This window comes from Littorina saxatilis, linkage group LG9, assembly GCF_037325665.1.
Source record: "Littorina saxatilis isolate snail1 linkage group LG9, US_GU_Lsax_2.0, whole genome shotgun sequence".
Taxonomy (NCBI): Eukaryota; Metazoa; Mollusca; class Gastropoda; order Littorinimorpha; family Littorinidae; genus Littorina; species Littorina saxatilis.
In genome coordinates this window covers 41,879,235-41,892,949 of record NC_090253.1, presented here as the reverse complement: position 1 = coordinate 41,892,949, position 13,715 = coordinate 41,879,235, and the positions used below count along the sequence as shown (strand labels likewise).

The following is a 13,715-nucleotide window of genomic DNA, read 5'->3' as shown; positions in this document are numbered from 1 at the left end:
GTGTGTGTGTGTGTGTGTGTGTGTGTGTGTGTGTGTGTGTGTGTGTGTGTGTGTGTGTGTGTGTGTGTGTGAGTGCGCGCGCGTGCGTGCGTGCGTGTTTTGTGCGTGTTTGTCAGTGCAGTATGTGTGTGTGTGTGGGCATGGTTCACACATCATATGCACTAATAAGCACACTTTGTGTTGTGTGGTTGTGTGTGTACGTGTGTGTGTATATGTGTGTGTGTGTGTGTAAATGTAAAACTGAACAGTACGCTAGCAATTCAGCAGTCAGTCACAGTTAAAACCAACATTTTCAGGTGCCTGTAGTTCTCAAACCTTGTCCCAGTTTCACTCCTAAGTCCTATTTACAGTTACGTCACACGCACGAGGAATGTGTTTACTATGCTATTCAAATCAGAAAGCCGCCAGCAGCACATGACTCGATAACGCTCAGGCTGTTCTTCGTCATTTGTTATTTTTAGCACAAGGACACAGACGTACATTTCTTTCTAGGCTTGCTTTTGGCATGTTTTGCTGCTGTTTGGGCGAGACGTTGAAATGCAGCTCTGTGGCTTTGCACGTTCACTAACTCAGAAGTAAATTGACTCAATCGTACCTCGTGACTGTGGTTGTGTGCTTCAAAAACATTGCTGGGACTGACAATAAAATCATCCGATTTGACAGTGTACTGGGACATTTAGATTGGCTCCATTTAAATAGGAAGTGTCGTCTGCTGCCGGGTGCAGCCGAGACCAAATTACTTCAATACAGTGAAAACCTGCTGTTTAGCAATCCGACTTACAACATCGCAGAATACGGTACGTAATCTTTCACGATTTATAATACAAGAATTGTCAATGGCGTAAATGTTTACGTATCAGATCCCTATCATTTTTGCATGTAAGTAATAAAATTACTTCCCACATGATGTCAGTAGCCCACCGCCGCTCTGGAATGTTACGGAAATGATAAAACGATGCTATGGATTTACTAGTTTTTGATTTAGGCATGTTATTTTACTCGGCCACTGACTATTTCAGTATTGTTTAGTCAATGCGCATATCCGTTGCTGTAAAGGGATCAAAAACCGGTCAGTATCAACTTCAGTTTCTAGCAGTGTATAAACGTTTACAATGCTGCATTGACCCGGGTTCATATGTGTGTCACTGTGTGTTTATATTATACTCGCTCTCTCTGTCTGTTTGTCTCTATCTCTCTCTTTCTTTCTTTCTCTCTCTCTCTCTCTCTCTCTCTCTCTCTCTCTCTCTCTCTCTCTCTCTCTTTCTCTCTCTCTGTCTGTCTGTCTGTCAGTCTCTCTCTCTCTTTCTCTCTCTTTCTCTCTCTCTCTTTCTCAAGTTCTGTCTGTCTGTCTGTCTAGTCTGTCTATCAGTCTGTCTGTCTATCTGTCTGTCCTCACTGCACTCTCTCTCTCTCTCTCTCTCTCTCTCTCTCTCTCTCTCTCTCTCTCTCTCTCTCTCTCTCTCTCTCTCACACATTTGAAGTCTTTGTTCACTCAAATAACAGAAAAAAAGCGTAGGCCCAACGCACTCTCTTAACACCAGCGTACTCAAAATGTGGGTTAGTACTGGTAGTGGTGTTATAAACTCGTACCACTCAGCGATAACAAAAGGCTGCTCCGGCGAAGACGAAAGGTACACGTGTACCTTAACACCGTTATTCAGTAAAGAACTCGTGACATGTACCCGGGAGCTCACAGGCACACGACACTTTACTTTCTGATTCTGATACCCAGGGAATGAGTTCATCGACACTGCGCGAACCGGCACGGTTGGCCTAGTGGGAAGGCGTCCGCCCCGTGATCAGGAGGTCGTGGGTTCGAACCCCGGCCGGGTCATACCAAAGAGCTTATACGGAGGCTACAGTCTTTGGTCATACCTAAGACTTTACGCGGCAATCTAGTGGCTGCTCCGCCCGGCGTCTGGCATTATGGGGTTAGTGCTAGGACTGGTTGGCCCGGTGTCAGAGCTTCTGTCTTGTGTGTGGCGCACGTTATAATTATGTCAAAGCAGCACCGCCCTGATATGGCCCTAGCCCTGCGTGGTCGGCTGGGCGTTAAGCAAACAAACAAACAAACATCGACACTGCGCGTATTTGCCCGTGAGTCCGTGAGTCGGAAGCCGCTCATTGATGCAGGAGAGTTGACAATAATTCGTAGGTACCAGTGGAACGTGCGATTCCGTTGTTGAGAATGCATTGTTCTTGCTTGAACATCCGATGACAGGAATCGATAGTGTCAGTTTGCAGGCAAATATTGAGTGTAGGCACAGATAAGTAACAAACGAAGTAATGCTCAATCAATCAATCAATATGAGGCTTATATCGCGCGTATTCCGTGGGTACAGTTCTGAGCGCAGGTTTATTTATTTATTTATTTATTTTATTTCTTTATGCAATTTATATCGCGCACATGTTCAAGGCCCAGGGATTTATTTATGCCGTGTGAGATGGAAATTTTTTACACAATACATCACGCATTCACATCGGCCAGCAGATCGCAGCCATTTCGGCCCATGTCCTACTTTTCACGGCCTATTATTCCAAGTCACACGGGTATTTTGGTGGACATTTTTATCTATGCCTATACAATTTTGCCAGGAAAGACCCTTTTAATTTTGTCAATCGTGGGATCTTTAACGTGCACACCCCAATGTAGTGTACACGAAGGGACCTCGGTTTTTCGTCTCATGGCATTTACCCTGATTGTAAGAAATAATTACGTCATTAATTTCTGAAAGAGAGAGAGAGAGAGAGAGAGAGAGAGAGAGAGAGAGAGAGAGAGAGAGAGAGAGAGAGACACACACACACACACACACACACACACACACACAGGTGGAGAGAGACAGACAGACAGAGACAGGGAGATAGAGAGATTTGTGTGTGTGTGATGTATCCAGTTTTGTGTGAGTAACATGCACGATTTTGCACATGGCTTGAACACCCAATCTGTCAACAGCTAGACTAGCAGCATGTTATCACCATTATACGAGTTTGTTTGAAGTGTTGTTTACCTAGATCGCCAGCTGTTCCGCATATATCTTTCAAACATGAATATTTGTTAATGCAGGAACAACAAAACCTTGAATCTTGTATGACAAGTCGGGGCATGAAGCCAACAATGTTACGCATAGTTATAACGGACAGCATGTTGCGGCTTCATCTGCGAAATAAAACACAAAAATACGAGAATTTATAACGCACATGTATATTATATATATATATATATCTCACATCAAGGCGACTCAAGGCTCAGTCATTCATACACATTCTTTGGCATTAACAACTCGTGCACACTCATAATATACACTTACGCATACATTACATGAAGATGACAAGGCAACAACACAAACAGAGACACGGCTCTCAAAAGTAAGCATGAAAATCAAAAGAAAATTCCAAATAAAAATTATGTACATGGCTATTTACAACTGGCAAAAGCAGACGACATAATACAAACAGTTTTGATCCGCTCAAGTTCTATGGAAATAATCTTGTTGAAAGCAAAATAAATATGTTTTACGAATGCCTGTTCCTCTTTTTCAGACCTGATTTTTTAAAACCAACTGACCGAAACGTCCGATTCGTCGACGGCGCAACATCAACCTGATATGAAGATGGCGTCAGAAAAACGAGAATCCGTTCTGCACCTCGGGAGGGAAACCGACCTCCCCTCCCCTTCCTCCAACCCCCCTCCCCCCAGACCCCCACCCCCTTCAGGGGCAGGACTAGCAGCAGCGTACGCCCCTCCCCCTCACGTCTCCAGCCAAGCAGCACCCCTCCCTGAATCGGCCTACTGGAAGGTGACTCCAGTTGGGGGGTACCCGTCACGCTCTCCGATGGGGGCGGTTCATCAGGGGTCCTACCTGGCCCCTCCCAAGAAGAAGTCAGTGTTGGAAGCCTACATTCTGTGTTTACCTCTGGGGTTTCTTGGCGCCCATCACTTCTACCTGGGTAAGTGCATGGAATTTCTCTCTATTTTTTTTATTTTAATTTTTTTTTTTAATGTACACACAAATTTAACTTACAGCATACACCGAATTTACCAGCAAAAGCTATGATTGTCTCAGCAATGCAAAAGTGATAGGACATTTTGTCCTGAACAAAAATAAATCAATAGGACATTTTATTCTGGCACCAATTTTCGTAAAAACCGCGAAGGGAGGCAACTGTCAACCGGCTTGGAGACCGACACGGTTGGCCTAGTGGTAAGGCGTCCGCCCCGTGATCGGGAGGTCGTGGGTTCGAACCCCGGCCGGGTCATACCTAAGACTTTAAAATTGGCAATCTAGTGGCTGCTCCGCCTGGCGTCTGGCATTATGGGGTTAGTGCTAGGACTGGTTGGTCCGGTGTCAGAATAATGTGACTGGGTGAGACATGAAGCCTGTGCTGCGACTTCTGTCTTGTGTGTGGCGCACGTTATATGTCAAAGCAGCACCGCCCTGATATGGCCCTTCGTGGTCGGCTGGGCGTAAAGCAAACAAACAAACTGAAACCGGCTTGGAGCATTCAGAGTTGAGACTCTTGGAAGCTGAAAACACATAAAGTCTACCCAAGTTTCGTCTGCTTGGAGAGACACATCGCTTCGGAAAACATCGATAAAATAGCAAATTGGACCGTACTGACAATGTCCGGAGCAAATGAAAGCATAATCGGACAATGACCACTTAGTGACAAAAACATTAGGACATAATTATGTCCTCTTGCATGAAAAATGTAAAGGACATTTGGAAAAAAAATATCCGTGTATGTCCGATGTCCGACGTGGATGTGAGCCCCTGCCTAGACAAGACACATACATAGAAGGCGGGGACGTAGCTCAGTTGGTAGCGCGCTGGCTTTGTAGCCAGTTGGTCGCTATCAGCGTGAGTTCGAACCCCACGTTCGGCGAGAGATTTATTTCTCGGAGTCAACTGTGCGCAGACTCTCTTCGGTGTCCGAACACCCCCGTGTGCACACATGCGCACGAAAAAGGTGGGTAGGTGGGGACGGTGGTCACACTTTAGCCTCCAAGTGTACATGGGGTTTAATTTATAGGCGTCAACGTACTCTCTCTTTTAGATTGAAAGAGTATACAGTATATATATGGCCCTTTGATTTAAAAACCGCCTAACTCTGTCTTTTACAAAGGTTTAAACAAAAAATAAGGGTCCATGGCAATGCAACCGCGGCTAGTTTCCCGAAGTTATAAACTCTCACACCTCACAGGAAGCCGGTAGAAACAGAAACAGCTACGCGTCATAGGCATTATGGTGTTCGGCGGGCGTTTTGGGTCGATCCGTGATCTGTACGTATAATGGGTTATCGAGCGAGCGACATTAAGCTGTTAATTATGAGGCATTCGCCGCATTGGGTATTACCTTGCTTTTTGGGAGTTCTTGTTTATAAAATCTGTCATTTACGGTTACTGGCATTATGGGGTTAGTGCTAGGACTGGTTGGTCCGGTGTCAGAATAATGTGACTGGGTGAGACATGAAGCCTGTGCTGCGACTTCTGTCTTGTGTGTGGCGCACGTTGTATGTCAAAGCAGCACCGCCCTGATATGACCCTTCGTGGTGGACTGGGCGTTAAGCAAACAAACAAACAAACAAATTTACGGTTACCTCCATTGTAAGACTTCCTCTTTGCCAAATGACTTTGCCAGTAGATTGGTTTCATTCTGCTGAATCCCTTTATGTGTTGCTGATATTCCGAAAAGTTGTTTAAAATTGCTTGCCAAATGACATTTCCAGTAGATTGGTTTCATTCTGCTGAATCCCTTTATGTGTTGCTGATATTCCGAAAAGTTGTTTAAAATTGCTTGCCAAATTGAACCGAAGAGTATATTATAAGTACTTAAAGAAATGTCACTTGATGTGGGTTTTTTTGCAGAGGGAACATTCTCCAGGTTTATGTGCTAGCTTGGACAGTGTGTCACATGCTGCTGAACAGTTATGTTCGCATGTATGCATCAGCTTATTGGTATGTTGTGTGTTTGCAGAAGATATTGGAACATTTTTGCCAGCGCCAGGATATTTTCTGCATTAATAATTTTCTGCATTTTTAATTGTCTCATTGGCATAACTTTTGAACAGCAAATATAGAATAATAGACATATTCGCTTTTTCCCCCAATAGGACGTCCATCGTTTGGTGTCATGTACCTCTTCACCTTCGGCCTGTTCGGCGCTGGCTGGCTCATCGACCTACTGCGCATGCCCTGTCTGGTTAGCCGAGTCAACAAAGGGAACCGAGAAAAACACGAGGAGCTCGTCCACTTGCAGCAACAGCTGGCGCAGCAGCAGCAGCAGCAGCAACTAGGGCAGCAACATGGTCCGCAACCGTTGCACAACATCGTCTTCGTTGCTTTCGAGCCGCGGTCGCTTGCTGATGCCTACATCTTATGGTTCCCTTGTGGACTGTTTGGTAAGTTGTGTAACATGATGACTGTAGTTCATTGCTGACAAAGCAAACCCACCTTTTGAAGTACTATAATTATGTTCTTGATATGTTCTGTCAGTATACATCATGACAATTACATCACGTGCCGTCATTTCCAATTTGTCCATACCATTCTGAAGCAGTCAGCGACAAAAAGCTGACGAAATATTGATGGAGAAAATACCAAAACTGTGTTTTCTTATTATTCAGATGCTCTGTCAAATACATTTATTGTTGTGTTGGTATGAGTCAAAATCAGCAATGAAAAAGTAGATATGCGACGTGGTGCTAAAAGGCAAATGTCCATGTTTATGTACAATAAAAATGGACAATAAAGTTTTCTTATCTTATCTATCTTCTTATCTGATATAACCCACAGCTATTAATTTCATCCCTAAAAGTTAAAAAAAAAAAAACCAAAAAAACATGGCTAGTGATTCTGAACATTTATTAGCCAGAGAGCAAACTTTACTAGCCGAACCAACTTTACTCGCGTTTGGCGAGTAGATAAACATTTCTACTCGCCAGTTACATGGATTTTTCCTCGCCACTTTCCGGCCTGAATTGTTAGTAATTTCAGCGAAATGGAGATTTCACAACTTTACGTCTACTTCGTGCAGGCTTTCACCACTTTTAGCTGAGGAACTCTGATATAACCCACAGCAATGAGTAATAACTTCAGCAAAAATTGTTATTTCAACACTCGACGTCTAATTCGTGCAGGTTTTTACCACTTTTAGCTGAGGAACTCTGATATAACCCACAGCAGCTATGAGTAATAACTTCAGCAAAAATTGTTATTTCAAAACTCGACGTCTAATTCGTGCAGGTTTTTACCACTTTTAGCTGAGGAACTCTGATATAACCCACAGCTATGAGTAATAACTTCAGCAAACATTAATATTTCAAAACTCGACGTCTAATTCGTGCAGGCTTTCACCACTTTTAGCTGAGGAACTCTGATATAACCCACAGCTATGAGTAATAACTTCAGCAAACATTAATATTTCAAAACTCGACGTCTAATTCGTGCAGGCTTTCACCACTTTTAGCTGAGGAACTCTGATATAACCCACAGCAATGAGTAATAACTTCAGCAAAAATTGTTATTTCAAAACTCGACGTCTAATTCGTGCAGGTTTTTACCACTTTTAGCTGAGGAACTCTGATATAACCCACAGCGATGAGTAATAACTTTAACAAACATTAATATTTTAAAACTCGACGTCTAATTCGTGCAGGCTTTCACCACTTTTACCTGAGGAACTACGGGATGGGCTTCCTGTACCTGTTCACCTTCGGGCTGCTGGGGATCGGGTGGCTGGTGGACATCTTCCGCATGCCCAGTATGGTGAGGGAGGCCAACAACAACTCTCCCAACAAGCCCATCAGGACAGCCAACCAGTGCACCGCGCACATCCTGGCCCTCAGCCCCGCTGGCATCCTTGGGGGACACCACTACTATCTGGACCGTCCCATCTGGGGGCTACTCTATACCTTGACGTTTGGCTTGTGTGGTGCTGGTAAGTTCTCCTGGGTGTGTGTGTGTGTGTGTGTGTTGGGGGGTGGGTTGGCGGGTGTGTGTATGTGAGTGGGTGTGAGTGGACCGTCCAATCTGGGGGTTACTCTACACCTTCACGTGTGCCTTGTGTGGTGCAGGTAAGTTCTCCTGTTGTTTTGGGCAGTCATTAAAAGATTTAGAGCTAGTGCTAATGGGTGAGCTCGAGCGTGTGTTTGTGTGGTGGGGGGGCGCCGCTGCACACCTTCACGTTTGGCCCGTGTTGTACAGGTACGTTCTTCTTTAGAGATTTAGAGTATTAGTGGGTGTGCGTGTGAAGGGGGGGGGGGCACCACTATTACATGGATGGTTCTCTCTTGGGTATACTCTACACGTTCATGCTTGCCTGTGTTGTACAGGTGAGTCCTCCTATAGAGATTTAGAGCTAGTACCAGTGGGTGGTTCTCCCCTCACACCATGCCATAACCAGTACTTTACCTTAAGTGTTATCAGAGGTAGGTTCATGGACTTAGGTTTGAAGTCAAGACACAGCAAACTCTAATCAGAATTCGTGTAATCACATGCTGGGTGATGGACTTAGGTTTGTAGTCAAGACACAGATTTCTTATTATCTAACCAGTTCTTTACCTTACGTGTCGTCACAGACTTGGTCGTGTACTTAGGTTTTCAAGCAAGACACAGCATTCTCTAAATTAATACGTTTTGCCTTACGTGTCACACTAGGCTGGGTTTGCAGTTAAGACGCAGCATTCACTAATCATTTCTTCGTCCTCCGTGGTCTTGACAGCCTGAGTCCTGGACTTAGGTTTGTAGTCAAGATTCAGCATTCTCTAATCATTTCTTGACCTCACAGGCTGGTTGATGGACTTAGGTTTGTAGTCAAGATTCAGCATTCTCTAATCATTTCTTGACCTCACAGGGTGGGTCATGGACTGGTTCAGGACGCACCAGCTGGTGAAGCGCGCCAACGCTATGCGCCTGGGGCTGACCTCACCCTGCCTCAAGTTCGTGGACGATGCGTACGTGCTGTGTATACCCTGGGGCTTCACGGGCCTGCACCACTTCTACCTGCGTCGCTACGGCTGGGGCTTCCTCTACCTCTTCACCTTCGGCATCTTCGGCATCGGCTGGTTGGTCGACTGGTTCCGTCTGCCGTGCCTGGTCAAGGAGGTCAACGCCAACACGGATGCCTCCTGCAGAAGACTCATCACCACCACACCTCATTCTAATCAGGCCTTCAACGGGGCCGTCACCGGAACCGGAAATGGTGGCGCGGTGCAGAACTATGGGAACCAAGGTCAAGGCCCCATGACGGTGGTGATCTCGCCTACTCAGCAGCCTTTTGGAGCGTCAGGAGGAGTACCCCCGGGCTACCCGCCAGCGGCCGGGTACGGCTACCCGAGCTACCAGGCTTACCCAGGCCCCTACCCGAGTTATATGAACGGAGGAATGTACCAGGGGGGACCACCCCAGTACAGCGCCCAACCCGGCTCTACGGATGGTCCGCATGTACACGTGTCTGCCGGTGAGTTTCATTATAGTTTGAAAGTCGTCAGTCGTAAGTGCTGGAGAGCTAACCTTGCTTACTCTTGGATAAGGGGGTAGTGGTGGTGGGGGTTGTGATAGTGGGGAATGGAGGAGGGTAGTTGAGTAGGGTGGGGGTTGGGAACGGAGTGGGGAGAAAAGCTAGTCGGGATGGACTGTACCGTATTTCTACAAAAGTAACTTGTCAAAGGATGCCCACGACCACCTCGTGTCTCTGAGCTTCTCTCGCCCTCAAGTATGATCCTACCCAACTATAGATTATTTGAGAATACTAACTAGGCTCAGCCTATGAAAGTGGGCGTCCACCTACGAGGGGCAAAGTGTACGGATTTCTTCATCTGCTAGGAAGCCAGCTCCGGCATTTTTTAATGCACATATTCTTGTTCAGTGTTGTTCATTTATGTGGAGTTTAACATGAGATCAATCATCGTCCTCCAAAGAAACGAGGTTTAGAATGTTGTTGTACATGTTTTTACTATTTTGCTTATTCTTTAGAATTTTGAACATGACTACATTGTTTATTGATGGTTTTGCAGGCCCTGCCCCGCCTCCGTACGAAGCGTCTGCTCCGAACAACCAGACTACGGGGACCAAGCACTGACCACTGCATTGCTGACCGCCCTGCTGAGTGACCGCAGACACTGGCTGAAGATTGAGAGACTTTGAAGATTCACTGACGACACATAAATCATCGGGCCAGTTTACAGAACAATTATACAGATTTGCAGAGAAAGAGATAAGGATGGCTGTAGTGTAAACCACTAAAGCGAGGATCGAGTAATTTCTGGCAGAGTCAATCTGGACTCAACATTAGCAACCGGTCAGACCAAACGATTGATCATCCTGGCAGCCAGCGTCTGAACACTGATTTTAAACATTGATTCCTTCGGCACATTAGATTGTTATAAAATAATTTAAAAGGTTGTGAGTTTACCCGTAGGCATTTGTGGTTCTTAGCCGTTGACTACGCAATAGTATAGTAATTTAGTCCTCATAGCAAAGGCATACTGAAAGTTTCTCATTGTTCATTTGACAACGCAGTAAGGGCTTTACGGAACAAAATCTGAAGAAATCCAAAACAGATAGACTGCTAACGTAACAAAATCAAGATGTAAATTATGTATGTGTAAATCGGATGTTAAAACGATAGGCAATACAGAACAGCCACGCAAATGCAAATGGTGTCAATGGTTTTTTCATTTTTTTGTATCTTGTTAAACCGTTTTACACGTTCCATTCCTAAAACCAAATTGGTTTTGATACTGAAGTCACTCATTTGAGAGAAAACAAAAGATGGCAGGCGTGCTTAGCATTTGCGTGTTCGAGAGAGAGAGAGAGAGAGAGAGAGAGAGAGAGAGAGAGAGAGAGAGAGAGAGAGAGAGATTAACGATTAACGATTAACGAGTTTATTGCATTTAGGCAACATGCCCCTTGCAATGGGGGGAAAAACGTGGCAAAAACAACGTCAAGGACAAACATAAATGTAATACTGGTGGACTATCTAGTCCATCAGAAAAAGTAATTGTGATATTATATAATATGTACATTACAATGACGGCCATAGCCGGTTAAATAGTGTAGTTAAGTTGTCGCCTTTTCTGCTATTGTTCAGGATTTGCAATCAGGTCTTGTCTAAGTTTTAAACAATCAAAAATAAATGATGCCAGCATTTCCTGATTTTCAATATTCATTAAGTTGACAAAATTTCTAGCGCTCAAACAATTATTGAATAGAATGTTTAAAGAAAACTGTTGTCTTATATTTGAATAGGCTTGGCAGGCGAAGATGAAATGAATTTCATCCTCCTCCGCCAGACCACACAAGGGACATAATTCCAATCGTCTATTTACATTGTATCTGTGCCTGTTGCAATATAAGTCGTTTATGCCAACTCTAAATCGGACCAGAACGTCTCTATAACGTCTAATATGCAAACTTGATAAGTAATGTTCATACTGTAAAATAGTTTTGAAGCTTCGATAGGTCACAAATCGTTCACTATCAAATAACTTTGCATGCCAGTCTTGTTGATAGCAATCGAGCAAACGCTGCTTAAGCATCTTCAAAAAGCCAGTTTTATTACCGACCTGCTGCTCAATCCAAGAATAGCCAAAACCCAGGCGAAACACATGGTTTTTAATGTCACTAGCCCAAGTCTTAATCCCTCTTTCCTCTAAACGTTTAAGATGATCGTAAATTGCTCTTGGAATTCTATGGGAAGGCATTTCTAATAGTTTTAGCCAGTATTTAATTGCTTTCACAAGGGAATTAATAAAAAGTGGGTGTCTGCCCAATTCACCATATATCATGGTATTAGGCGTTTTCTGACTCACTGATAAGAGTTTCTTGCATGCATACATTTGGACCCGTTCAATTTCCGCAATTTCTTTTACACCCCATATTTCGGACGCATACAAAAGAGCAGGCTGAACTTGGAGGTCGAACAAACGCAAAAATACTTTTATATCATTACATTCTATTCTCCATAATGCCCGTAAAATATCCATCACTTTTTTCTTTGCTCGTGCAGCGATTTGCTCCATTGCTGTACATATTGAAAGTTTAGTTGTCAGTGTAAAGCCTAAGTAAGTGTAAGAGTTGACCACTTCTAGTAGATCACCGTTTAAATACCATTTCTCACGCGCTGCTAGGTAGCCTCCCTTGCGGAATACCATCACTTTAGTCTTACTAAGGTTGACTGACAGTCCCAGTCTACCGGAGGCCCTAGCAAGCACATTTAACTGGTTCTGCAGGCCAACAACCGTGTGTGAAACAAGGGCTAAATCATCTGCAAATAATAAAGCGAAAATTTCTTCTATTAGGTTAGATAAAGTGATGCCATGTCTTCCGTCTCTTTTTAATTCTTCAGCAACCTCGTTAACAAATAGGGCAAAAATTTTCGGTGACAATAAACAGCCTTGTTTCAGACCGATTGGTGATCCAAAGAACTCTGTATAGTCCTGACCAGCTCTGACGCAGCAGAGAACATTTTCATACATGCTCTTTAAAATTTTAAGCATTTTTCTAGACAATCCTTTCCGGCATAAGCATGCCCATAGCTTGTTTCTATTAATAGAATCGAATGCCCGACGGTAATCTATGAAAGCAACAAAAACCTTTTTATTTTGCGCTAAACTTTTCTGGATTATAGTGTAAAGTGAGAAAATGTGATCAACAGTCGAGAGAGAGAGAGAGAGAGAGAGAGAGAGAGAGAGAGAGAGAGAGAGAGAGAGAGAGAGAGAGAGAGGGAGAGAGAGAGGGAGAGACAAATATTCAAACTGAGCAAATAAAACGGGTGCCATACTTTTTTTTAACTCTTTTTACTTTACTTGTTGGTTTATTGATAATGACTGACATTTCGCTGTAATAAAGCCAAATAAAAGGAATTTAAAACAATGAATCAGTGCATGTTGTTATTGTGATGATTAATGCTATTTACATTTTTGAACAAAACATGACTATCGGTACAAATCAAAACATTCATTGTACCACGAGACTGCGCTACTGATGCGTATACTCAGTCTAATTAGGATGGCGGTGCATCTGAAGAAGAAGCTTGCAATAGTTACAACAAAGTGAATGTTGACACATTGTATAAACATACATACAGGCAGGCACACACACACACACACACACACACACACACACACACACATACACGCACACACACACACACACACAAACACTCATACACACACACATACACACACATACACACATATACACACAAACACACACACACGCACACACACACCCCACACACATACACACACTCACTCACACTACAAAACACAACACTACCATACCCCGGTAAGAACATTTTTTGACACATTTTCTGCGTTCGCGCGCTGTGTGTGTGAGAGAGTATGTGTGTGTGTGCAGCAGTCATACGCCGCTTTCGGATAAAGCATGCTGGGTATTTTCGTGTTTCTATAACCCACCGAACTCTGACATGGATTACAGGATCTTTACCGTGCGCACTTGGTCTTGTGCTTGCGTGTACACACGAAGGGGATAAGCCACTAGCAGGTCTGCACATAAGTTGACCTGGGAGATCGGACAAATCTCCACCAGGCGGCCGCGGCCGGGATTCGAACCCTCGACCTTCCGATTAAGAGGCCGACGTCTTACCACACCACCAAAGCGCCCGTCACTATAGACACCGCTCTGTACAGTGCACAAACAATTTTTTTGTTATTGTGTGTGTTCTTTCCTTTTAAAAGAGTGTTACTTTCTC

At 44.1% G+C, this 13,715-nt stretch overlaps 1 protein-coding gene across 1 annotated transcript; it reads left to right on the top strand.

The window, feature by feature from the left end:
• The first annotated feature begins 600 nt into the window (after nucleotides 1–600).
• LOC138976128 (uncharacterized) lies at nucleotides 601–12,878 on the top strand. The gene is made up of 6 exons (XM_070348948.1): nucleotides 601–797; nucleotides 3,541–3,948; nucleotides 6,112–6,399; nucleotides 7,656–7,937; nucleotides 8,853–9,458; nucleotides 10,015–12,878. Exons 2-6 carry the CDS (start codon nucleotides 3,606–3,608, stop codon nucleotides 10,077–10,079), a joined length of 1,584 nt encoding a protein of 527 aa, XP_070205049.1. The 5' UTR covers nucleotides 601–797; nucleotides 3,541–3,605; the 3' UTR covers nucleotides 10,080–12,878.
• The last annotated feature ends 837 nt before the right edge of the window (nucleotides 12,879–13,715 follow it).

Coding starts and splice junctions, on each gene's coding strand:
- LOC138976128 (XM_070348948.1), top strand. CDS start 3,606: ATGAAGATGGCGTCAGAAAAACGAGAATCCGTTCTGCACCTCGGGAGG. Junction 6,400..7,655: donor GTTCCCTTGTGGACTGTTTG/GTAAGTTGTGTA, acceptor TAATTCGTGCAG/GCTTTCACCACTTTTACCTG. Junction 7,938..8,852: donor GTTTGGCTTGTGTGGTGCTG/GTAAGTTCTCCT, acceptor TTGACCTCACAG/GGTGGGTCATGGACTGGTTC.